The 25,263-nt window shown below is 40.5% G+C and overlaps 3 protein-coding genes and 1 long non-coding RNA gene across 6 annotated transcripts; 1 reads left to right on the top strand and 3 right to left on the bottom strand.

The window, feature by feature from the left end:
• Positions 1 to 105: 105 nt before the first annotated feature.
• LOC120738188 (macrophage mannose receptor 1-like) lies at positions 106 to 4,219 on the bottom strand. 2 transcript variants are annotated; one of them, XM_040039347.1, is made up of 5 exons: positions 4,176 to 4,219; positions 3,874 to 3,996; positions 3,314 to 3,685; positions 2,809 to 3,153; positions 106 to 899 (listed from the first exon to the last, which is right to left on the bottom strand). In XM_040039347.1, the coding sequence occupies exons 2-5, from the start codon at positions 3,941 to 3,943 to the stop codon at positions 553 to 555; spliced, it is 1,134 nt and encodes a 377-aa protein (XP_039895281.1). In that variant the 5' UTR covers positions 3,944 to 3,996; positions 4,176 to 4,219; the 3' UTR covers positions 106 to 552. The 2 variants fall into 2 exon arrangements, with proteins under 2 accessions (XP_039895281.1, XP_039895272.1); XM_040039338.1 differs by having other exon boundaries at positions 3,874 to 4,035; positions 4,176 to 4,215.
• A 1,534-nt stretch (positions 4,220 to 5,753) lies between these two features.
• On the bottom strand, positions 5,754 to 24,447 carry LOC120738205 (H-2 class II histocompatibility antigen, E-S beta chain-like). Its single transcript, XM_040039373.1, has 8 exons — positions 24,322 to 24,447; positions 21,025 to 21,297; positions 20,532 to 20,745; positions 7,494 to 7,561; positions 7,304 to 7,411; positions 6,840 to 6,986; positions 6,307 to 6,409; positions 5,754 to 6,110 (listed from the first exon to the last, which is right to left on the bottom strand). The coding sequence occupies exons 1-8, from the start codon at positions 24,374 to 24,376 to the stop codon at positions 6,089 to 6,091; spliced, it is 990 nt and encodes a 329-aa protein (XP_039895307.1). The 5' UTR covers positions 24,377 to 24,447; the 3' UTR covers positions 5,754 to 6,088.
• Positions 8,257 to 9,862, top strand: LOC120738341. The gene is made up of 3 exons (XR_005696954.1): positions 8,257 to 8,391; positions 8,433 to 8,437; positions 9,852 to 9,862. It is a non-coding gene; the product is annotated as an uncharacterized LOC120738341 (long non-coding RNA).
• LOC120738166 (macrophage mannose receptor 1-like) lies at positions 11,901 to 14,787 on the bottom strand. Of its 2 annotated transcripts, none has more exons than XM_040039299.1 (5): positions 14,680 to 14,787; positions 14,378 to 14,500; positions 13,812 to 14,189; positions 13,307 to 13,651; positions 11,901 to 12,329 (listed from the first exon to the last, which is right to left on the bottom strand). In XM_040039299.1, the coding sequence occupies exons 1-5, from the start codon at positions 14,762 to 14,764 to the stop codon at positions 11,980 to 11,982; spliced, it is 1,281 nt and encodes a 426-aa protein (XP_039895233.1). In that variant the 5' UTR covers positions 14,765 to 14,787; the 3' UTR covers positions 11,901 to 11,979. The 2 variants fall into 2 exon arrangements, with proteins under 2 accessions (XP_039895233.1, XP_039895243.1); XM_040039309.1 differs by having other exon boundaries at positions 14,378 to 14,539; positions 14,680 to 14,734.
• Positions 24,448 to 25,263: the final 816 nt, after the last annotated feature.

A 25,263-nucleotide genomic window follows, 5' to 3' on the forward strand; every position in this document is an offset into this window, starting at 1 on the left:
GAACCAGCTGTAAAAATGCATCATGTTGACTTTGCTCTTAACTGGTCTTATCATTAAGAGGCGCTGTTTGCATTAGCTAATGTGAAAGCTGTAACAGTGACAGACTTGGTTAAATGAAGGTTTATTTGTCTTCATGAACACAAGATCAGATTATAGAGCTCATATGGAGTCATGACACAAACATGGTTTTACCTGCTTTTAGTGACAGGCTTTGTAATTCAAGCTGAGGATACAATGGTGCGATACAAAGATTTACAGCACATGAAGCAGAAACATTAAAACCTTCACCTTATCTGAACTAAATACAACAAACATCCTGCTACAGTTTAATAATGAACCAATCCAGCAACAATGAAGGAAGAAACCAAGATGCTCCTGACTCTGGTAAAGGAGAGGACATGAAACACAGACTGCTCTCTGCAAATATCTAACCTGCAGGTAACATTCTGTTGGTCATTTTCAAACCCAGAGACTGTAAACACTGAGCAGAAACACAGATTTCACCCCAGAAAATCTACATGTGCAGCTAAGAAGTGACTTTAGGTTTAAACTTTAGTGTTTTATACAAATAAAATTAAATCTCTCATTTTTCCTCTGACTGACCCACTCGTGCTGCCCTCCTGTGGTCATGGCTGCAGACATGCCACAGGCTTCAGTCCTTCCCCCTGAAGCCCACCTCTCATAGCACACTACATAATCAGTGACCCAAGGCCACAAACGTGCAGCACAGCTGTACTGCAGTCCCAGCCACACGAAAGGAGTCGAGGCGTTTTTGGCTCTTTCTTGGACCCATCTCTGCTCTTCAGAGTTCCTGATTGAAACCAGGTCATTGTGTTTCTGTCTGCAGTAATTCAAGGCTTCCTCCCAGGTTTGGTTTTGGCTGATCAAAATCAGTTTATCTGCCATAAAATCACAGAAAACATGAAAATGAGTTAAAGCTGAATGCCATTGTGCACTTGTGCAGCTTCGAAAGAAACAGCTTTATTTGTTGGAACAAAATATGTCAAACAAAATACTAAACAAACAAAGGAAAAACTTGGAAACTTGAAAGATCCAAGGTAAAACAGATATACAAAGCAAGATGGCAGCACACTGGGATAAAGGAAGCAAAACTGAAGTCAGCACAGGCAGAAAACACAGGGATGGGACTAAAAGCGTAAACAGTAGGGCTGGGTATCGTCACTGATTTCTAGAATCGATTCAATTCCGATTCACACGGTCCCGAATCGATTCGATCCACGATTCGATTTAATTCGATTTGATTCGATTTGATTCGATTTAAATCTGGGAAATTTTGACAGTCAGAAATATAATTCAGATCAGTACATTTACATATTTTTGTATCAATAAAAAGGAAGCTGACACACGCAAGACTTTATCACAGGTGTAAGCGTCACAGCAGATGCCTTTGTGTCAAAGTAGCTGAAGATAAAACACAGAAAAACATGAAGGTGATTTTCCTGGCCTGGGATTTTATAAAAATATTCTGCAGTACATCAAAAACGAAAGAAAACCATTAATCAACATATAAACATCACCTCTGACGTTACAGCGGTTTTATTAGAGACACGGCTAAGCATTTTGGATTTTGAATAATTTTAAAAAGTTTAAATTTGTTCAGTATTGAACAGCAGAAATGAGGTTTTCTTTTCGGAAGAATGTAAAAGGGAAAAAAACAGCGGCCGACAGCGTTGTAAACAACAGTAGACTGGTGCGTAACAAGCAAGCGAATAATGAAGAAAGGGAAACTGTTCTTGAAGTACAGAGAGAGAGAGAGAGAGGGAGAGAGAGACAGGGAGAGAGAGAGAGAGCTGCGCATCGCGATGGAAGCAAAACAGTAAAAGTCAGAGTGAATTCATGACGATGTTTATGTGAAGCGTAGTTTGGATCTTCTTTTGCTGCTGGTTCGGTCAGTATTGTTTGGAGAGACATCAAACCAACAGCTTTAGAATCAGCGCATAAAGGGCGTGAACACACAGCGCGGACCCGCCGACAGATCAGAGTCAGCGAGCTGTCGGCTTTCAGCCCCGACTGTGAGAAAGGCGACATCTAACTGATTCTGATCCGCGGGTCACGCTGTGTGTTTAAGTCTATGTGCAGAATCCGTGTACCTGCTCTCATTTACTGTCTTAACTGTTTGGTGGTTGTTGAAATTTTGTGAGATGTCACCAGAGATTCTGGCATTTCGGGCAAAATAAATTTATATTAAAAAATCGATTCAGGATTTTAATGAATCGATTTTACGTTATCCAAGCCAGAATCGATTTTAATCGATGAATCGATTATAAAAACCCACCCCTAGTAAACAGCCACAGAGACAGAACACAAAGAGAACAGAAAGGGACTGAAAGAATAACTGGGTAGGTTATTGGACCGACTGGAAATGGTGGGAACAAACATGAAAAACAAGAAATATAGTACTAAAAATGTAAATACTGGAATCTCAAAAGCAATTTTAAGAACTCATACAAAGCTAGAATATGCAAATCCCTGAAATCCAAAAGAACAAGTCATAAAACCATAATAAACACAAAACCCGGACAAAGACCCAGGACTATGATACGGTATGGTAGGTCCAGTTTTAGACAAAGAACAAAGAAAAAACATTTCAGTGATTCTTCAGACGAATCAGTCGCTCTACAGAGAAATCTCTGTTCCAACCATCAGCTAAACTTTTTCACCTCTGACAGAAGTTCAACATACATGCAGAAATAAGTGGCTGAAGAAACACAATGACCTAAATCCTCTCAGTGACTCCAGCATTTCATCTGTTGGACAAACAACTGAGATAAATCTGTGTAAACTCACCATCATAGCAGAAGAAAGGCTTTCTGTGGTCACATCCAGCAGAGCTCCATCTTCCTGATCTCTCTAACAGAGTCGTAGCACATGTCCTGTTGTTTAGTCCATCATTAAATGAGTCCATGTCCCAGTATCTGAAAGAGAAGTTACTCCCATCTGACCACCTCCAGCTGTCTCTGAACAGGCCGATCCACGAGGCTGTAGAGTTCTGCAGCGTCTTAAACTCTTCACTGTATATCTGATCGAGTCCACTGGCCAGGTCGGTGTGATGCTGTCTGCAGTAGCTCTGAGCCTGAGTCCAGGTCACAGACGTCTCATTCAAATGAAAGGTTTTGTTGTCTTTCATTGTTTCTGTCGAGTCAACAGAAAAACACAAAAACATCTTTATCAGCTAATTTGTTTCATTCCTAGAACTGACTCTTTCAAGAACATGTGATATAACACAGATTATAAACTAGATTATAACATTATTAAATATTGTATTATCATATTACTGTCCACATATTCTCACCGTTATAGCAGATGAACTGAAATGTGCGATTACATTGAACATCTACCCACTTGTCTACTGTCATCACACAGTTCTCAGGGTATTTCTTATCATTTGGCTCTCCAGCTGCCCAACCGCTCTTATTTTCAGTGTATTCCTCCCCCGGCAGAGACCAGTGCCACCTCCTGTTGTCTCCTGGCTCGCTGTACAGTCCAATCCAGGCTTGTGTTTGACTCTGTGCAGAGTCTTGAAGTCTTCTCATGTCTGTCAGGTCAAACACTTTGGCCAGGTCTGTGTAGTTCTCTCTGCAGTATGCCCGTGCTTCATCCCAGCTCATCTCTTCTTTAATAAAGTGGTACTCATACAGCTGACATGTGATGAAGACACACTGACCTGAAACAGAAGAAATACTGTTGAATATCTGCTGATACAAGCAGGAAACTCATGTTCCCATCAAACTGTCCAGTTTACAGGTCAATCCTTGATTTTCTCAGTCAGAGTTCATTTGTTTAATGAGTCCTGATCAAACTAAAGGATTTCAGGTGGAAACAATCAGGAGCCCTGGTAAAATGATCACTCACCCATCAGAAGAAGCAGAAACAGACTCCACTGCATCGTCGCTCTGTCACATGAAAATGACTTTTCTGTCATTTGGAGGAAACAATGAATCCAGCAGCTCTTCAGTGTTTGATGGACACGCAGCACTTTATATTAAACACAGATATCTAGTTTGTCACACACTGCTGTAAGAAATATATGATTGTTCTTAATAAATGATCATCTGTTTAAAATTGTCCAAGAAGAAAAAAGCAACAGTTCAAATGTGGTCCACACAGCACCTCTGTACACAGACATGAAATGAGCCTGCAGGTTTGAAACTTACATCTGGTTCTTCTCTGGTGTTCATGCAGACAGCTGTGCAGTAAATAACCATCTGTACTAACACACACTCTCTCTTTGTACTCAGCATTTCAATATTAAGATACAAATTTCCCTCTGACACAAAGACACAGTGTATGTATGGCTTATGAATGGACTTGTTAATGGAAAAAAGACATAAAGCACCTCACTGTGGACTGTCCAGCAAGCAGGAACAGGAAGTTTTATTCTAATTTCTAAAAATTATTTCCTTGTTTGTTGGGGTGATTGTGTCTATATCTATTTTTAATTGACTTTGGCCTTTGACTTGAGATTACTTATATATTTTTGCATTTAAGAAGGTGTTTTCTTTAAAAACTTAAACTTAAACATAAACAAGAAAATGTTTTAGTTGTTTGTTTGTTTTTGACAAATGTTGTATGTAAGTTAAATTTTAAAAACTGCAATATTAAAAATAGAAACAAATGAACAGTTCGTTCTGTTTTGAATATTTATTATTGTTTGTTAATAAGACAAAAGTATTTCTTATTAGATTACATGAAAACTAAAGTAATCACTCTAATCTGAACATTTGCTCACACTGATTATGGTAAACCAGTATTTGCTCAGGTTACTTTAAACATATCACTTTTATCACTGAATACAATAAACTCGAACTCATATCAAGTAACTTGTAAATAACTGCTCATATAAAGCCATTATTAAACAATGTGTACATTGGTAATGGTAGATGCGTCTCACCTCAAAACACACATAAAAAACATAAATTGAAAAGATATATGAGCCTGATTAACCTCACTGTTACAAATACCATTTGTGCATCATTAGCAAAGCTACTGTACTTGAAGCTCACTTTACCTGCTACCAACAAGGGTAGCTACCAACTTTGATTACTTTTAATCAGTTTCCAAAGTTATGCTTTACTTTAACATGTTTACAGCAATCTTATCATTGTTTCTGTTTTACATAGGAGTCATTTTGAGGACAATTACTCCACCTGGGTAATAAAATAAAGAGGCACGGATCACTACTTTGTTTAAAGCGTCAACTACAGGATTTATTCTGCAGGCTTCCCTATAAGGCTTCTTCCTGAGAGCATTGTGGCATCTTTAGGGAATCCAGTTTGATAAAACTTCAAGTGTAATTAGATAAAAACTGAATCTGAACAAAAAATATTACGGTGGTGTCCATTTTTTTAACTTGCGTTAAAACATGAACTGAACTGTAATCCCCAGAACTTATGCACCGTTTTTATATCTCTTGACTTTTTAACTATTATTTTAATCCATATTTATGTCTTAAAACTACATTTTTAACCTTTCACAAAGACTATGTAGCATAAGTACCACACTGGTTTTTTTTCGATCATCATAATTACTTAAAGCTGGTCTGTGTTCAGCATTGCAAGTAACTAATCATGACTAAAAAAATAGTCATATTTTACAATTAAGAAAATAACTTGCTGATGTCCACCCAGGAAAAGGGGGATTTATAGTCAGGGTTGGGGGTTAGGATGTGATCGTTATTATGGTTACAGAGCTGTAGTGCGGTTTTGGGATTAGAGTTTGATGTGTTGTGTGATGGTGTTTACACGCTGGACACTGGAAAGTCACACACACAAACACCCACAGAGCTCCGCCCCCTCCAGCCTTACATCCAAACAAAGCAATCAGACACTCAGTTTCCCAGCACACACCTCGCTGTCCTGCTGTCAGACAGCTGTAAAGACTCTGAGAACACTCTGCACACACTATATGATGACTCCACCACTGAGGCTCCAGTAGATCCACCACAGTCCAGTTTCAGCCTGACTCAAACAGCCTGGATCAAACACAGAGCTGCCAGCTGCTGCTGCTGCTTTTGCTTCCAGCTATCAGACAGAAGCAGAACCAGCTCCAGGTCTACAATCAGGATCCACTACTGGGAACCAGCATCAGTCCTGGGGCACAGAGAGAGAAAACAAGGAGACGGCTCATCGTGAGAACAGGACCTGTATTGCTTTAACCAACAGCTCCAAACTGGTCCCCACAGTCTGCTGGTGTGTAGCAGCAGATGTGCCGGCACAAAGACTAGAAATCTTTTATGATCTATTCAAATGAATCATGAGGATAAATCAAAGCAGCCTGGAGCAACACCTGGTTTTGGACTGCTTGGGGAAGAAGTCGTAGACTCTGCAGAGCGCCATGGCAGGACGACCACCAGGGGGCGTCATGGAGTGAAGCCTGGCCAATGGCATCACTGGAACATAAAAAATAAAAACAGTCTGAACACAGAAGGGAAACTTTGACACATAATAAACTGCCAGCTGTTGGCAGCTGAACACATGAAGAAGAAGCTGAGACGTCTTCACTAAAAGTGCTTTTATAAAACCTCCACATGTACACCCGAACACGTTATTCTCCATGAGACCAAATCTCACTCAGATCTAGAAACACCTGGTACCCTCACACAGTTTTAATGTCTCACTGATGAAGTTGAATTATGAATATTTTTTTCCAGTGGACTGTGTGTGAGACACCCGGTTTTACTGTGAAAGGAGCAGAACTGCAGACGACACTAGTTTTACATAAAGATGAAACCATCAGCAGTGTGTTCAGTCAGGAGCTGATCCCTCAGGACCTGAGCTTTCATGTGATGAGCTGATGATGTCACAGAAACAGTGAGTCACCTGACTTAGGCAGAACATTTGTGAAGCAGAGCTCAGAGTCGGGTTTGAAGAACATCTCCTTCTGAGGTCTCCACAAGCTCAGAGCTGCAGCATCTTTGTTCCAGTCCTCTGCCTGTTTCTCACCGAACCTGTGAGCCAAAGATGTATCTGCAACACAGAGAACGAGGGTCAAAGGTCAAAGGTGATGGCTCAGGCTGAACTGACACGTCAGAGTTCTAATGTTTTTTGCCTAAAACTTAAACCCAACGATCCAACTGATCCAATCAGTCCAAGTTATCCTTACTTTGGACTAACTGAAGCCCTTCAGGAGCTCCATTAGCTTCTGGAAGTCACAGCTTCTCTTTTCTTTGCTGCAACTATAGTCTGGTGTTAATTAATTTTAATCTGATCTAACCTGGTTTTCGCCTGGGATAAACTGGTTTTAGTCTGGTTTAAACTGGTGTTTCAGTGGGTGCTGATCTGACCTCCACTCTTCCTCCTGTAGATGACTCCAGCCACAAACAAGATCAGACCCAGGATCAGTCCTATGGCACCAACTATGATCAGTCTCTCTGTTTCAGGCATGGGCGGGACTGAAGACACACAGGTGAGAGTCACACAGGTGAACGGACACACAGGCAGTGTACAGGTGTGTCGATACAGACAGGTATTTACCCCAGTTAATAATCAGCGGTTCATCCAGGCTGGCGTGCTCCACCATACAGGAGATCTTCTCTCCAGACCTTCAACACAAACACAAACCAACATCACTGATATTTATCTGATTTATCTGATTTGTGTGATCAGCTGATGGTTACCTGATCACCTGCAACACATTTTATATCATGGACATGACTCACAAAGGTGTGGAAAAGAGAAATTATGGAAATGTTCACATAACTGAATCAGCAATCGTCCAGTTTTAAACTTTCAACGATATTAAACACAATCTTGGGGACTTCCTGTTTTCGATCTCAATTTTCAGACAGTTCCTGCTGAAACACTCGGCTCTGCAGAAACTGAAACCTCGGATGGGTTCAGTTTTAGCAGGAATGAGGAAGAAGAAGAGGGAACAGCTTTCACAGGCTGAGCTGTGAATATCTGCGTCTGTGGACGATGTTATGGTCATTCAAACTAAAGTCAGTGAGCTGGAGCCACAGAAGAAAACCTGGACAAAGATCAGAGTTAACAGCCTGTGCTGAAGGATCAGACCCTTCAAACATCACCATTGAAGGAGTTTGGTGCTGACAGTGGAATTATCCTGGAGAGGGCATAGGTGGTCAGACTGTCCAGGCAAACAAAGAGTCCTGGTCCCAGGTTTGACCTGGACTCACATGGGTATGTACTCCAAGTGGGAGTGGACCTGGTAGAGCCAATCACCATTTGCAAACTCTTCAGTGGAAGTGATGTCAGAGGTTGTTTCCTGTCCATTTCTCAACCAGCTCACTTTGATCTGTTTGGGGTAGAAGTCATAGACGCTGCAAACCAACATGGCAGGATGGTGACAACCAGGAGCCATCGTGGAGTGAAGTCTGGCTGATGGTTTCACTGGAACATCAGGAAGAGGAGGAGTGTTTTTACTTCATTCAAAGTTAAAACTGCAACACAATAAAGCTGAAGTGACTTTATAAATATAACAAGCCTGAAATGGTCAGACTGTTCCTGTCAAACTAACAGAACTACAGAGAACATGTAGCTTTAACTGAATGTGTCAGATTAAGCCTTCAGCAGTGTTAGCTGTAAACTAAGTGCAGAGAGTTCAGTCAGGACATCAGTGTGATGAAGTTTATATGATGATCTCATGATGTCACAGAAACACTGACTCACCTGACTTAGAAAGAACTTTTTCGTACCAGATCCCAACGTTGGGTTGGCAATACGTCTCCTTCTGAGCTCTCATTGCAGCGAGCTGTCCAGGATTATTGTTCCACATCTCTGCATTCTTCATACCAAACTCCGTGTATCCAACATACTTTCCCACATCACTGCTGAACCTGACAAACTCTATCTTGTTGTAATAGTACGAGGTGATGAACTCGATGTCCCTTAGCTCAGTGGAGTTAAACAGGCAGCGAGTTGAAGAGTAACACTCATATCCATCTGAAACACAAAGATCAGAGAATCACTCTCCTATAGTAGTTTGGGAAACCTTTAAGAACATGGTGTTGTAATGATATGATCATGATAGCTTCACCTTATTTAGATCATTAAGCTTACCAACAGAGTATCAGTTACATTTCATATATATAACAACAATTCACAAAAATAGGGCAGACCTTATAGCAAGGGTCTTGAACTCCAGGCCTCAAGGGCCGGTGTCCTGCAGGTTTTAGATATTATCCTGTGTCAACACACCTGAATCAAATGATTAGTTCATTACCAGGCCTCTGGAGAACTTCAAGATATGGGCTGTGTCCGAAAACGTAGGCCGCATCCTTTGGAGGACCTGGCCTTTGTGGTCTACGTGGGCCGGGTCCTTCGAAGATCGAGAAGGCTGGAAATGCGAGGTTGTGAAATTGGATGGTCTAGCCTTTAGATTTGCATCACCGCTTTGTCGGTGGAGTTTAATAAACTCAGCCGTGTGCGCCTTTCTATCTAAAATATTACAGGACACTGGTGTAAATTCTCGACCATCTCACACTTCTTTTTAATCAGTTTTCTGTTTAACATTTATTCAGCTGTGTGAAAATCCCGGAGGAACCCACCCGATGGATTAATAAAGTTTTATTTTACCTAATCTAATCTAATAACTTTGATCTCAGCCAAACCGATTTACTCCAGAACAAACAAAAACACTGAAAAAAGCCAAACAATTACATTTTTAAGTTTTCCGAGTGACTTATATGTCATTTTTAACCTGAGTAGCGAAAGACAGCGGGGGTCTGAAAATGATGAAATAAATAAAATGGTAAATGGCCTGTATTTATATAGCGCTTTACTAGTCCCTAAGGACCCCAAAGCGCTTTACATATCCAGTCATCCACCCATTCACACACACATTCACACACGCCAGGAGTCCGCTGCTCTCGCCAGCTCGAGTCACCATTGAACCCCCTGGCTAGCTATCAAGCTGGTGGGTAACAGACGTCTCCGAAAACGTCAGAGCACTTTTGCAAATATGTGATGTCTTGATAAACCAAGTAGATATTTGAAGTTCACACACCCACATTCTCGCCAGAAAATATGTTAAAAGTTTATTTTGTGACCCAGAAAGAGTAATATGAGTAATATTAAAACTTAGTAGTAGCCGCCATTGTTGGAAACTCGAATTGGCTGGGTTGCGCTATGAATTCTGGGATATGATGGGCCACAAAGGACACATCTGACCCATCCTTCAAATTCGTGGAAAAAGAGGACGCGGTTTTGGAAACCAAGTTTCCAGTCATGAGGATAAATCAGCCACACATTAAAGGATACGAATGCTGAGTGGGTTCAAACTTACTTTTGTTAAGAGGAAACTAGATTTCTAAAATTGGCTAAGTGGGAACATGAACTGCCCAGGTGTGCTGCCATTTTGGAAATGATGTCATGAGTTCCCAGAGTCACTTACTTGTCACATGACTGCATCAGGATGTTCAGTACATGTCACTTGTTGATTTCATTAGTTAAAAGTCATGGTTAAAACTTTAAAAGGAACTTTTCTCAGTGCTTAAAGGGGCGTGGCACCTGTGACTCTGTGGGTTCTCATTGGTTAATAGTCAGACTTCAGAGTGAACTGACCAACAACACAACACTTTGTGTGCGCCCTTCAACTGCAGCGGCAAGTCATACTGCAGTTTGCAGATGTTCCTGACATTGCGCTGTTTTGTTGGCTAATTTGGGATCTGCTGCTGTATCATTAACCAAAACTCTCTTCTCAACAACTGCTCTGCTTACACTCCCTATTTGAATTATTTTCTATTATTTAATATAATTTGCCTTGTTATCTTCTGTATTTATTTGATGTGTTTACCTGGTCTGTGGTTTTTCTTCACTGATGCTGTTTCTTCAGTTAAAACTTATATCATGTTTCAAATGGTGTGTGTGTGTGTGTGTGTGTGTGTGTGTGTGTGTGTGTGTGTGTGTGTGTGTGTGTGTGTGTCACGGGGGTGCGTTTGTGTGACCTCCTGCTCACCAAAAGGATCATAAAAGCAGGAAGCTTACAACACAAGAAACAGACCTTCACATGGGATGCGTCTGTGATAAAACACTACAGCTTTCCCCCAAAACCTCGACAGGCTGGGGAGAGGTAAAGTGTTTGATCACACAGTTTGAACCAGGACTTTACAAATTTAAGAAACACAATGACAACATTCAACAATTTGACTATAACAGTGTGTGTGTCTTTGTGTGTGTGAGAGAGAGGGAGAGAGAGAGAGAGAGACTATGGCTGTCTCACTTATGAAGAGCCACGTGCAGATATACAGAAGCTGACCGAGGTATAAAAATCTAGCTGTTTAGTTGTTGACTATACATATACATACATATATACATACATATACAGAGAAGTGTGATCAGGGAAAGTGGAGACACCTGAGGAGAATGAGACACAGGTGGACAAAATGACAGCAGACAAGACAAAGGAAGCCAAACATGAATGGATTACATACAGAGGACACGAGAGGGCTGAACACTAAGAGTGGAATTAACCGTAAGACACCTGAGAACAAGGTTCAAAACTAAACACCCCAAAGAATACATTTCATAATTATAAGTATAAACATTAAACAAATCACGAGTCAAAAATATGAACAAAATCCATTCCATCCCATCGAAATCCGAACTTTTTGGTGAATTTAAACTAACAGATTTATAAGAAGATTAAAACAGGGGTGGGGGCATATGTAGTTTTATAAAGTTCTTCCTGATCACTCGAAGTACTTTAACACTTTGTTTCATGCTGTAATTTGATTATTAAAAACAACAACTGTGGTTTAACAGTTTATTCATCAACAGTGAATTCAATTAACAACACTTCATAACCTTTATGTATTATTACTTTATATAAAACCATCACCAGATTTTAACAACAACATCAATATAATAAAACCTACACATTGTATAGTGAATAGATTCTTTTTCAATAACAAAATTAAGTTTTTGTTGATGTAGGAAAATAAAAAGTGCGCTAAATAAAACCTAAAGGAGATAAGAAGCTGTTGGTGCTGTTTACAGTGCAGTTCTAATGTTTAGAACAGAAGAAATGAAACTTATTATCATCAGGCTTACTGACCCACTTCTGCTCTCCTGCTGCTCTATTTATGGCTCCAGACATGTCACAGACATCAACTTTGCTCTTAGAGTCCCAGTTCTTATATCCAATGACCTCATCAGTGACCCAGAACCAGAAGCCCAGAGTGCAGGTGTAGCGCAGCCCCAGCCAGACAAAAGGAGTGGAGGCGTCTTTTGCTTTTTCCTGGAGCCACGCCTGCTCCTGGCGGTTGGTGATGGAAATCAGATCATAGTGTTTCTCTCTGCAGTAATAAAGGGCTTCCTCCCAGGTTTTGTTTTCTTGGATCAGGATCACGTTATCTGTCACCACAAAACCCAAAGAGCTCTGAGTCTTTGCTGTGCTTTATGAACAATGACAGACATGAACCGTCCACACTTACAGAAACAAGACAAACAGGCACAAACATTTGGACACTGTTAAGTCTAATTGTTGAATGTTGCCATTGTGTTTCTTAAATTTGTACAGTCTTAGTTCAAGCAGTAGGATCAAAGCCATTCCTTTGATCCTGACCGCCTCTCCAACCACTCTGTGCCGGGGGAGGTTTTATTGTAGATACATCCTATCTGAAAGATCTGTTTCTTTTGATGTAAGCTTCCTGGGTTTACGACCCTTTGGTCAGCAGGAGGTCTGACACACACACGCACACACACGCACACACACACACACACACACACACACACACACTCTTACAGAAGTTCACACATATACATAAAATGCCTTGTCTTAGGACCATGTGGGCGTGGCTTTGTTCTGACGTGTTTTGTGTGAACAGTCTCCCAATAAAAGGTAGCAAGAGGAGGTCAGATCTGGGGGTCATTTTCGTGGTGGACACAGACGAGGCCTCCCTTGCGCAAATAATCGAGCAATCGACTGTCTTGTTTTCTTCATGATGAATAAGTCTCTAGAGTTAGCGGGGCTTGTGGAAACACAGACCCAACAGACAGTTACACCTGTGACTGTGTAGGTGAATAGCTCTAATGAATATTTATATAGTAAAGATGAGAAAAGACAGAGAGCTTTGTTAGGAAGGAAGAGGTTTAAATATATAAAATATCAGTAGGTCTGCATTGAGTAAGACTCACTGTACACATGCAGTAAATTTGTTTTGCAGTTAATAATTAAAGGTTGTCCGCAGTTTTAATAAACAGTGTGGTTAAATTGTACATCTCAGAGGGAGTCAACCGAGATACAAAAAGATAACTGACCCAAATCCTCTCAGTGACTCCAGCAGTTCATCTGTTGGACAAACAGCTGCGATAAATCTGTGTAAACTCACCATCATAGCAGAAGAAAGGCTTTCTGTGGTCACATCCAGCAGAGCTCCATCTTCCTGATCTCTCTAACAGAGTCGTAGCACATGTCCTGTTGTTTAGTCCATCATTAAATGAGTCCATGTCCCAGTATCTGAAAGAGAAGTTACTCCCATCTGACCACCTCCAGCTGTCTCTGAACAGGCCGATCCACAGTTCTTTAGACTTCTGCAGCTTCTTAAACTCTTCACTGTATATCTGATCGAGTCCACTGGCCAGGTCGGTGTGATGCTGTCTGCAGTAGTTCTGAGCCTGAGTCCAAGACTTCTTCTCCGCAATCAAATGAAAGGTTTTGTTGTCTTTTATCGTTTCTGTCGAATCAACAGAAAAACACAAAAACATCTTTATCAACTAATTTCTCTCATTCTTTAAACTGTCTCTTTCAAGAACATGTGATATAACTCAGATTATAAACTACATTATAACATTATTAAATATTGTATTATCATATTACTGTTCACATATTCTCACCGTTATAGCAGATGAACTGAAATGTGTCACTACATGGAAAATCTGCCCATTTGTCTTCTATCATCACACAGTTCTCAGGGGTGCCACCATAATCATTTGGCTGTCCAGCTGCCCAACAGGTCTTATTTTCAGTGTATTCCTCCCCCGGCAGAGACCAGTGCCACATCCTGTTGTCTCCTATTGTGATGTTGTACAGTCCAATCCAGGCTTGTGTTTGACTCTGTGCAGAGTCTTGAAGTCTTCTCATGTCTGTCAGGTCAAACACTTTGGCCAGGTCTGTGTAGTTCTCTCTGCAGTATGCCCGTGCTTCATCCCAGCTCATCTCTTCTTTAATAAAGTGGTACTCATACAGCTGACATGTGATGAAGACACACTGACCTGAAACAGAAGAAATACTGTTGGATATCTGCTGATACAAGCAGGAAACTCATGTTCCCATCAAACTGTCCAGTTTACAGGTCAATCCTTGATTTTCTCAGTAAGAGTTCATTTGTTTAATGAGTCCTGATCAAACTAAAGGATTTCAGGTGGAAACAATCAGGAGCCCTGGTAAAATGATCACTCACCCATCAGCAGAAGCAGAAACAGACTCCACTGCATCGTCGCTCTGTCACATGAAAATGACTTTTCTGTCATTTGGAGGAAACAATGAATCCAGCAGCTCTTCAGTGTTTGATGGACACGCAGCACTTTATATTAAACACAGATATCTAGTTTGTCACACACTGCTGTAAGAAATATATGATTGTTCTTAATAAATGATCATCTGTTTAAAATTGTCCATGAAGACAAAAGCAACAGTTCAAATGTGGTCCACACAGCACCTCTGTACACAGACATGAAATGAGCCTGCAGGTTTGAAACTTACATCTGGTTCTTCTCTGGTGTTCATGCAGACAGCTGTGCAGTAAATAACCATCTATACTAACACACTCTCTCTTTGTACTCAGCATTTCAATATTAAGATACAAATTTCCCCCCTCACACAAAGACACAGTGTAGATATGGCTTATGAATGGACTTGTTTATGGAAAAAAGACATAAAGCACCTCACTGTGGACTGTCCAGCAAGCAGGAACAGGAAGTTTTATTCTAATTTCTAAAAATTATTTCCTTGTTTGTTTAACATTTTCTTGATGTAGGGGGTGCAGGGGAGGGCTATGACAGCAGAGGTACACCTACACACATCGCCACCACAGTGACACACTCCACTCGTGCTCACATGAATCTATATGACCTCACAGGCCAAATTTACAATATAGGATTTCAAGTCTTAAACCAGCTTTTTAAAATTAAGCGGCTACACTGGTTTGAATTCAATTTTCTTTATATTGCGCCAAATCACCACAACAGTTGCCGCAAGGTGCTTTATATTGTAACGTAGACCTTACAGTAATACATGCAGCGAAAAACCAAATAACCATATGACCCACTATAAAGCACTTTGGTGACAGTGGGAAGGAAAAACTCCCTTTTAACAGGAAGAAACCTCCGGCAGAACCAGGCTCAGGGAGGGGCGGGGCCATCTGCTGCGACCGGTTGGGGTGATTGTGTCTATATCTATTTTTACGTGAATTTGGCCTTTGACTTGAGATTATTTATATATTTTTGCATTTAAGAAAATGTTTTCTTTAACAAGTTAAACTTTAACATGGCACATAAACAAGAAAATGTTTTAGTTGTTTGTTTGTTTTTGACAAATGTTGTATGGAGTTAAATTTTAAAAACTGCAATATTAAAAATAGAAACAAATGAACAGTTCGTTCTGTTTTGAATATTTATTATTGTTTGTTAATAAGACAAAAGTATTTCTTATTAGATTACATGAAAACTAAAGTAATCACTCTAATCTGAACATTTGCTCACACTGATTATGGTAAACCAGTATTTGCTCAGGTTACTTTAAACATATCACTTTTATCACTGAATACAATAAACTCGAACTCATATCAAGTAACTTGTAAATAACCGTTCATATAAAGCCATTATTAAACAATGTGCACATTGGTAATGGTAGATGCGTCTCACCTCAAAACACACATAAAAAACATAAATTGAAAAGATATATGAGCCTGATTAACCTCACTGTTACAAATACCATTCCCACTCCTTTTTCAGGCAATTTTTGTTTTTTGTTTTGTGCATTTTATGTTCAATATAGGTATTTGTTGTGCCTGAAAATGAACAAATAAATGAATGAATGAATGAATGAATGAATGAATGAATGAATGCATCATTAGCAAAGCTACTGTACTTGAAGCTCACTTTACCTGCTACAAACAAGGGTAGCTACCAACTTTGATTTCTTTTAATCAGTTTCCAAAGTTATGCTTTACCTTAACATGTTTACAACAATCTTGTCATTTTTACTGTTTTACATAGGAGTCATTTTGAGGACAATTACTCCACCTGGGTAATAAAATAAAGAGGCACGGATCATACTGTTGTGATATTTTGATACCATGGTAGCATTTACAGGATATTGTTTTGTAGTGATATTATACAGGAAAACTGTTACTCAATAAGGCCCATTTAGTAGTTGTCTTTCTCTTTCTATGTGACCCAAAAATTAATGTGTAAGAATCACAGGCTGGTACTTCAAGGTTGAACATACCACAGAGACCACCTCCTTATTCCCATCCTCCCTTCTTTATCTCTTAGAAAAAGAGCTTGTTAAAGGCCAGGTGGTTTGTTTCAGACTTCACTAATGAAAGAACTGTGTATTCTATGTCTAGGAGTGTATTTTGCTGGGATGACCATAAATTGTAGCTGAACTGATAATCTACACAAAGGATACTTCTTTGCTCAGAGGGCAGGAGGACGTTTCCTTATTTGGTCTGTACCGGTTTGAACTAAGAACCTGCTGACACACGAACCTTTCTTTTAAACTGTTGTATGATGATATTAGACTGAAGATTCTGTGACTTAACAAGGCTCTTTATGTTAACCGTTATTTTCTCTTGCCTTGCCAACTCAAGATTTATGGTGTGAAACTGGATGCTAAAGTTGGAGGGAAAACACCAACAAATCACTCTTTTACCTATCACTCCCTTGCAGAAGATGTTTATGTGAAGACCATCTGGTTTTTGTGTCTGAACAAAGGATTCCAACTGTCAGAAGGACACCACCCCACCCAGTGGGCAGGGTCTGAACTGAAACTTGTTGTCTGTCTATATAAACTGCTGCACAAAGAATAAACTTTGAGTCGATTTTGGGAAAGCAACCTGAAGCAGTCTCTGTATCATTTTGTTCTCCCAAGCTACTCCCGGCGCTGTAACTAACCCGCTGAACGGCATACCTGAGCGTTACTTTGAATAATTTTCAATCTTATACAAAACTCTGCTTATCGGTGCCCACGTCTCGAAGGAAACTCGATCCACGGATGACCCGGGACGGAGATTTCTTTCACATACTTTGTTTAAAGCGTCAACTACAGGATTTATTCTGCAGGCTTCCCTATAAGGCTTCTTCCTGAGAGCATTGTGGCATCTTTAGGGAATCCAGTTTGATAAAACTTCAAGTGTATTTAGATAAAAACTGAATCTGAACAAAAAATATTACTGGGGTGTCCATTTTTTAACTTGCTTTAAAACATGAACTGAACTGTAATCCCCATAACTTATGCACCGTTTTTATATCTCTTGACTTTAACTATTATTTTAATCCATATTTATGTCTTAAAACTAGATTTCTAACCTTTCACAAAGACTATGTAGCATAAGTACCACACTGGGGTTTTTTTGGATCATCATAATTACTTAAAGCTGGTCTATGTTCAGCATTGCAAGTAACTAATCATGACTTAAAAAAAATAGTCATATTTTACAATTAAGAAAAAAACTTGCTGATGTCCACTCAGGAAAAGGGGGATTTATAGTCAGGGTTGGGGGTTAGGATGTGATCGTTATTATGGTTACAGAGCTGTAGTGCGGTTTTGGGATTAGAGTTTGATGTGTTGTGTGATGGTGTTTACACACTGCAAAACTGTAATATCACCACAATGTGATTGGTCACTTGGACCGGCATCAGTTTGATGATCCAGGAGCAACACCGTCAAGAGGATACACATTGTGCTTCTTTTTGAGCAGCTTAACTAAACACAGACACACAACGAAGAGTGAAAACTACTTTCCTACGTCTTTTACAGTGTTTGAAAGAAGACAGCGATCACATGACTGTGGAATCTGCTTTATTGAGGAAAGAATCAGGAAGTGAAAATACAACAAACAGCTGACAGCTCAGAGTGTGGTTTCATCTTTGCATCCATCTGTGTGTGTGTGTGTGTGTGTGTGTGTGTGTGTGTGTGTGTGTGTGTGTGTGTGTGTGTGTGTGTGTGTGATGACACTGGAAAGTCACACACACAAACACCCACAGAGCTCCGCCCCCTCCAGCCTTACATCCAAACAAAGCAATCAGACACTCAGTTTCCCAGTACACACCTCGCTGTCCTGCTGTCAGACAGCTGTAAAGACTCTGAGAACACTCTGCACACACTATATGATGACTCCACCACTGAGGCTCCAGTAGATCCACCACAGTCCAGTTTCAGCCTGACTCAAACAGCCTGAATCAAACACAGAGCTGCCAGCTGCTGCTGCTGCTTTTGCTTCCAGCTATCAGACAGAAGCAGAACCAGCTCCAGGTCTACAATCAGGATCCACTACTGGGAACCAGCATCAGTCCTGGGGCACAGAGAGAGAAAACAAGGAGACGGCTCATCGTGAGAACAGGACCTGTATTGCTTTAACCAACAGCTCCAAACTGGTCCCCACAGTCTGCTGGTGTGTAGCAGCAGATGTGCCGGCACAAAGACTAGAAATCTTTTATGATCTATTCAAATGAATCATGAGGATAAATCAAAGCAGCCTGGAGCAACACCTGGTTTTGGACTGCTTGGGGAAGAAGTCGTAGACTCTGCAGAGCGCCAAGGCAGGATGACGACCACCAGGGGCCGTCATGGAGTGAAGCCTAGCCAATGGCATCACTGGAACATAAAAAATAAAAACAGTCTGAACACAGAAGGGAAACTTTGACACATAATAAACTGCCAGCTGTTGGCAGCTGAACACATGAAGAAGAAGCTGAGACGTCTTCACTAAAAGTGCTTTTATAAAACCTCCACATGTACACCCGAACACGTTATTCTCCATGAGACCAAATCTCACTCAGATCTAGAAACACCTGGTACCCTCACACAGTTTTAATGTCTCACTGATGAAGTTGAATTATGAATATTTTTTTCCAGTGGACTGTGTGTGAGACACCCGGTTTTACTGTGAAAGGAGCAGAACTGCAGACGACACAAGTTTTACATAAAGATGAAACCATCAGCAGTGTGTTCAGTCAGGAGCTGATCCCTCAGGACCTGAGCTTTCATGTGATGAGCTGATGATGTCACAGAAACAGTGAGTCACCTGACTTAGGCAGAACATTTGTGAAGCAGAGCTCAGAGTCGGGTTTGAAGAACATCTCCTTCTGAGGTCTCCACAAGCTCAGAGCTGCAGCATCTTGTTCCAGTCCTCTGCCTGTTTCTCACCGAACCTGTGAGCCAAAGATGTATCTGCAACACAGAGAACGAGGGTCAAAGGTCAAAGGTGATGGCTCAGGCTGAACTGACACGTCACAGTTCTAATGTTTTTTGCCTAAAACTTAAACCCAACGATCCAACTGATCCAATCAGTCCAAGTTATCCTTACTTTGGACTAACTGAAGCCCTTCAGGAGCTCCATTAGCTTCTGGAAGTCACAGCTTCTCTTTTCTTTGCTGCAACTATAGTCTGGTGTTAATTAATTTTAATCTGATCTAACCTGGTTTTCGCCTGGGACAAACTGGTTTTAGTCTGGTTTAAACTGGTGTTTCAGTGGGTGCTGATCTGACCTCCACTCTTCCTCCTGTAGATGACTCCAGCCACAAACAAGATCAGACCCAGGATCAGTCCTATGGCTCCAACTATGATCAGTCTCTCTGTTTCAGGCATGGGCGGGACTGAAGACACACAGGTGAGAGTCACACAGGTGAACGGACACACAGGCAGTGTACAGGTGTGTCGATACAGACAGGTATTTACCCCAGTTAATAATCAGCGGTTTATCCAGGCTGGCGTGCTCCACCATACAGGAGATCTTCTCTCCAGACCTTCAACACAAACACAAACCAACATCACTGATATTTATCTGATTTATCTGATTTGTGTGATCAGCTGATGGTTACCTGATCACCTGCAACACATTTTATATCATGGACATGACTCACAAAGGTGTGGAAAAGAGAAATTATGGAAATGTTCACATAACTGAATCAGCAATCGTCCTGTTTTAAACTTTCAACAATATTAAACACAATCTTGGGGACTTCCTGTTTTCGATCTCAATTTTCACACAGTTCCTGCTGAAACACTCGGCTCTGCAGAAACTGAAACCTCGGATGGGTTCAGTTTTAACAGGAATGAGGAAGAGGGAACAGCTTTCACAGGCTGAGCTGTGAATATCTGCGTCTGTGGACGATGTTATGGTCATTCAAACTAAAGTCAGTGAGCTGGAGCCACAGAAGAAAACCTGGACAAAGATCAGAGTTAACAGCCTGTGCTGAAGGATCAGACCCTTCAAACATCACCATTGAAGGAGTTTGGTGCTGACAGTGGAATTATCCAGGAGAGGGCACACGTGGTCAGACTGTCCAGGCAAACAAAGAGTCCTGGTCCCAGGTTTGACCTGGACTCACCTGGGTATGTACTCCAAGTGGGAGTGGACCTGGTAGAGCCAATCACCATTTGCAAACTCTTCAGTGGAAGTGATGTCAGAGGTTGTTTCCTGTCCATTTCTCAACCAGCTCACTTTGATCAGTTTAGGGTAGAAGTCATAGACGCTGCAAACCAACATGGCAGGATGGTGACAACCAGGAGCCATCGTGGAGTGAAGTCTGACTGATGGTTTCACTGGAACATCAGGAAGAGGAGGAATGTTTTTACTTCATTCAAAGTTAAAACTGCAACACAATAAAGCTGAAGTGACTTTATAAATATAACAAGCCTGAAATGGTCAGACTGTTCCTGTCAAACTAACAGAACTACAGAGAACATGTAGCTTTAACTGAATGTGTCAGATTAAGCCTTCAGCAGTGTTAGCTGTAAACTAAGTGCAGAGAGTTCAGTCAGGACATCAGTGGGATGAAGTTTATATGATGATCTCATGATGTCACAGAAACACTGACTCACCTGACTTAGAAAGAACTTTTTCGTACCAGATCCCAACGTTGGGTTGGCAATACGTCTCCTTCTGAGCTCTCATTGCAGCGAGCAGTGCAGGATCATTGTTCCACATCTCTGCATTCTTCACACCAAACTCCGTGTATCCAACATACTTTCCCACATCACTGCTGAACCTGACAAACTCTATCTTGTTGTAATAGTACGAGGTGATGAACTCGATGTCCCTTAGCTCAGTGGAGTTAAACAGGCAGCGAGTTGAAGAGTAACACTCATATCCATCTGAAACACAAAGATCAGAGAATCACTCTCCTATAGTAGTTCGGGAAACCTTTAAGAACATGTTGTTGGAATGATATGATCATGATAGCTTCACCTTATTCAGATCATTAAGCTTACCAACAGAGTATCAGTTACATTTCATATATATATAACAACAATTCACAAAAATAGGGCAGACCTTATAGCAAGGGTCTTGAACTCCAGGCCTCGAGGGCCGGTGTCCTGCAGGTTTTAGATATTATCCTGTGTCAACACACCTGAATCAAATGATTAGTTCATTACCAGGCCTCTGCAGAACTTCAAGATATGGGTTGTGTCCGAAAACGTAGGCTGCATCCTTTGGAGGACCTGGCCTTCGTGGTCTACGTGGGCCGGGTCCTTCGAAGATCGAGAAGGCTGGAAATGCGAGGTTGTGAAATTGGACGGTCTAGCCTTTAGATTTGGATCACCGCTTTGTCGGTGGAGTTTAATAAACTCAGCCGTGTGCGCCTTTCTATCTAAAATATTACAGGACACTGGTGTAAATTCTCGACTTTCTCACACTTCTTTTTAATCAGTTTTCTGTTTAACATTTATATCAAATGCGGCCACCGAAGGATGCAGCCTACGTTTTGTGACACAGCTATGTTGAGGAAGTAATTCAGCCATTTAAATTAGCTATGTTAGATCGAGGACACATCTAAAACCTGTAGGACACCGGCCCTCGAGTTCCCTGCCTTATAATATTACAGAGGTAACCCCAACAATCTTAAGATGAGTAAATTTGGCAACATTTGAAAAGAAAAACTTTTTTAAAGACAATTACAACCAACAGAACCAGGATCAGGAAGAAGCGCTGCCATGACAGGTTGTGTTATTGAAGAACAAAAAAGGAGAGCACAGAGACACAAGACAAAACACAAAGATGGAAGACATAATTTAATGCACCAGTGATGTATAAACACATGGGAATCCCCCAACAGCCTACACCTATTGTAGCATAACTGAGGGAGGATTCAGGGTCACCTGATCATGCTCCAACTATATGCTTTAGCAAAAAGAAAATTTTGAAGTCTAATCTTAAAATTGGGCCTGATCATTCAAGACCTTGTACGTAAGGGGAAGGATTTTAAATTGGGCTCTGAATTTAACACAACCAGCCAATTGAGAAATCAGCTAGTTAAATAAATGTTAATATGCACATTGAAGGATATATCCTGGTTAAAAATGTCAAGAGTCCTCACAGTGTTACTGGAGAAAATCCTGTCCAGTTTTTCGTTGGATGCCATATTTCTGAAGTTTTTCTGAGGTTCAAATATGAAAACCTCAGTTTGTCTGAATAAAAGAGAACAGATCAACATGTTTATGTCTTTAAGACATACCTGTATGTTGTGGCAACATTTCAAAACAATGTATTTTGTTAGTGAATAACACGTGATGTTCTAATGTCATAATACAATGTTGCAGAAAAGTCTCTGTGTGACTGGATAGTGTGTTTGTAGGGAGAGTCTGAATAGGAATAAGCAGAATAAGGAAATAGATCAGAGCGTCTTCTGCATATAAATTGACATTTAGCTTCATTCGTGTTGGAATTAGCCAGATGTACAGTTAAAAAAAAGGGGGAACTGTGGAGTCTCACTGTTTTTATGAGTTCAGTTAAGAAGAAGAGACGTTAACCACTTCTCACTTTGTTTCATGAGTTGTTTGTTTCTAGTGTCTTGCCTTTATTTTTACTTCCCATCTCTTTGTATAAACTACATGTACTCAGAATTTCACATTAAGACCATTGCTTTTTTTTTTCCTCTACAAAACATCTTTGTGAAAATTTATCAAACGCTGCATTCGATCTTTATGCAGATGACACAATGATCTATTGTTTAGATACTTCAGTAATACAAACTCAAGCTGCATTTGATGATGTTCAGGCCCATAAGTACAAGCTCATGTTAATCTCAAATGGCAAAGAATGTTAGCTATGTTTCCTAAGATTAAAACCATTCAATGGTCACATCTTATAAATACTATTATAGATCAGAATTTGTCATTTAAAACTCACATTTAAAGGCTGGTGAGGAAAACCTTTTTGTAACTGTTTTTTTTTTTTTTTTTACCTTTTTTCTTTATTTTATACCTTTATTTTGGTGATCTGCTTTTCATGAATGTCCCTGCCTAGTACTTGAAGAGGTTGGGGACTGTCTACCATGGTGTTTTCTGTTTTATTACTGGCTGTGGAAATTGACTACATCACTGTTTTCTGTATGCTGCTACTAAATGTCCATCCCTGTATATCTGGAGACTTTCTTTTGGTTTTTGGTTGGTCTTTATCTATAAATCTCTCCTTGGGCTGATTCCCTCTTATCTCTGTGTTCATATGGGTAAAAACTATAACCAATACAGCCTTTGTTCTTACAATATGATACAATTGATTGTTCTGAAAATCAGAAAAGAATGAGGTAAAAAGGCTTTTAAATATGCTGCAGAAGGAGCTGAAATTGTGAGAAATGGTTACCCTGTAGGAGTTAAAGTCAGTTTTAAAGGAGCAAGAGAATAAACTCTTTTAGTCTGTGTGACTGTTTTTAATTGTTGCTCTTAATGCAGTTTTTCACCCTTTTGTATGCAATATAGTATTTGTTTTAAATTATTGTAATGTGTTGTATATGTTTTTACTTTTACTGCCATGATGCCAGGTCTCTCTTCCAAATGAGATTTGAATCTCAATTAGATTTTTATCTGAATTAATAAGGGTTAAATGTTAAATACATAACATTTATGTACATTTACTTTACATATAAATAGTTCCTGGTGTGAGACCAGGAGGACACACAAATCCCTGTGGCACGGCTGATGGACCAGGAAGATTACTTTTATAATTTATTAAATACGAGCAAAGTAAAATAAAGCAGCAAAATGATCTTTCTGAAATTATTTGTTTTATTCAGCAGTTTAACAAGTAGACTGATGGATGAATTCATTAATTCAGCTGTAACGCTGTAAAGCTTAATGATAGCTGAAGCAGTGAGTGTTTGATTAGTGTATTGATCTTACCTGCTGTGCAGATGTTGATGAAGAGGAGGGTGAAGCATAAAAACTTTGAAGCCATGTTCCTGGGTTGTGCTGGCAAACTCTGACACAGTCTGACTCAAAGCTGCTGTAAAAACCAGAGTGCAGGGTCACATGACCGCAGCATCAGCTGTTACCAGGAAGAAATCGATATATAACAATATTTTGTTATATTTTTTGACAGTCCAGGATGTGCCCTGCCTTTTAATAGGCTCCAGCTACCCTGTGTTGCTATTTGGATACCTGAAGCCTGATGGATGTTGTCAATTATAAACCAGAAACTCACAAATAGGCTAAAGTTTTTCATATTATTGTCATTACTGAGAGATTTTATCAATTTGTTGGTTTAGTGGCTGTGATTTGGTGAAGTTTACAGTGATCAGGTACAGAGCAGCTGTGGCATTCATGGTCAGTGGGAAGATATAAGGGAAGCAGACATTTATATTTGATGTAATGATGCTGAGTAAATTCACTGACTGAATTTGACCCTTTACACTAGCTTTATAGAGTCTAATGGTTGAATTGCAACAGGTTTTGGACATGATCGCACAGGAGTTAAATATTAAAGAAGTGGTTTTGTCACGGTCTGGGTGGCAGACCGTGGGGGGATGTTGGAGAAAGGACCCAAACGCTGGACTTAGTGCAATGAACAGTGCATTTATTTACAGTGGGGGTAAATGTACACTACGCAATTAGTCTCCAGAGTGCTCCCTCAACTCCTGTGTTGCGCCTTCTCCCAAGTGCTGGTATTCCGTGCTCTCTGCTCCTGTGCCTATGCACACCCCGTGCGTCCTGCAGTCCCGTGTTCCGCTCTCCTGAGGAAAAAACAACAGACGCAGCCGTTATGGCACCAACTCCAGCAGGCATACACTTAACAGTACTTGAGACACTGACATGGAGTCTAACTCAACGATCCTGCGCCGGAGG

The sequence above is a fragment of the Simochromis diagramma genome, unplaced genomic scaffold, assembly GCF_900408965.1.
Source record: "Simochromis diagramma unplaced genomic scaffold, fSimDia1.1 OVJJ01000105.1, whole genome shotgun sequence".
Classification (NCBI taxonomy): Eukaryota; Metazoa; Chordata; class Actinopteri; order Cichliformes; family Cichlidae; genus Simochromis; species Simochromis diagramma.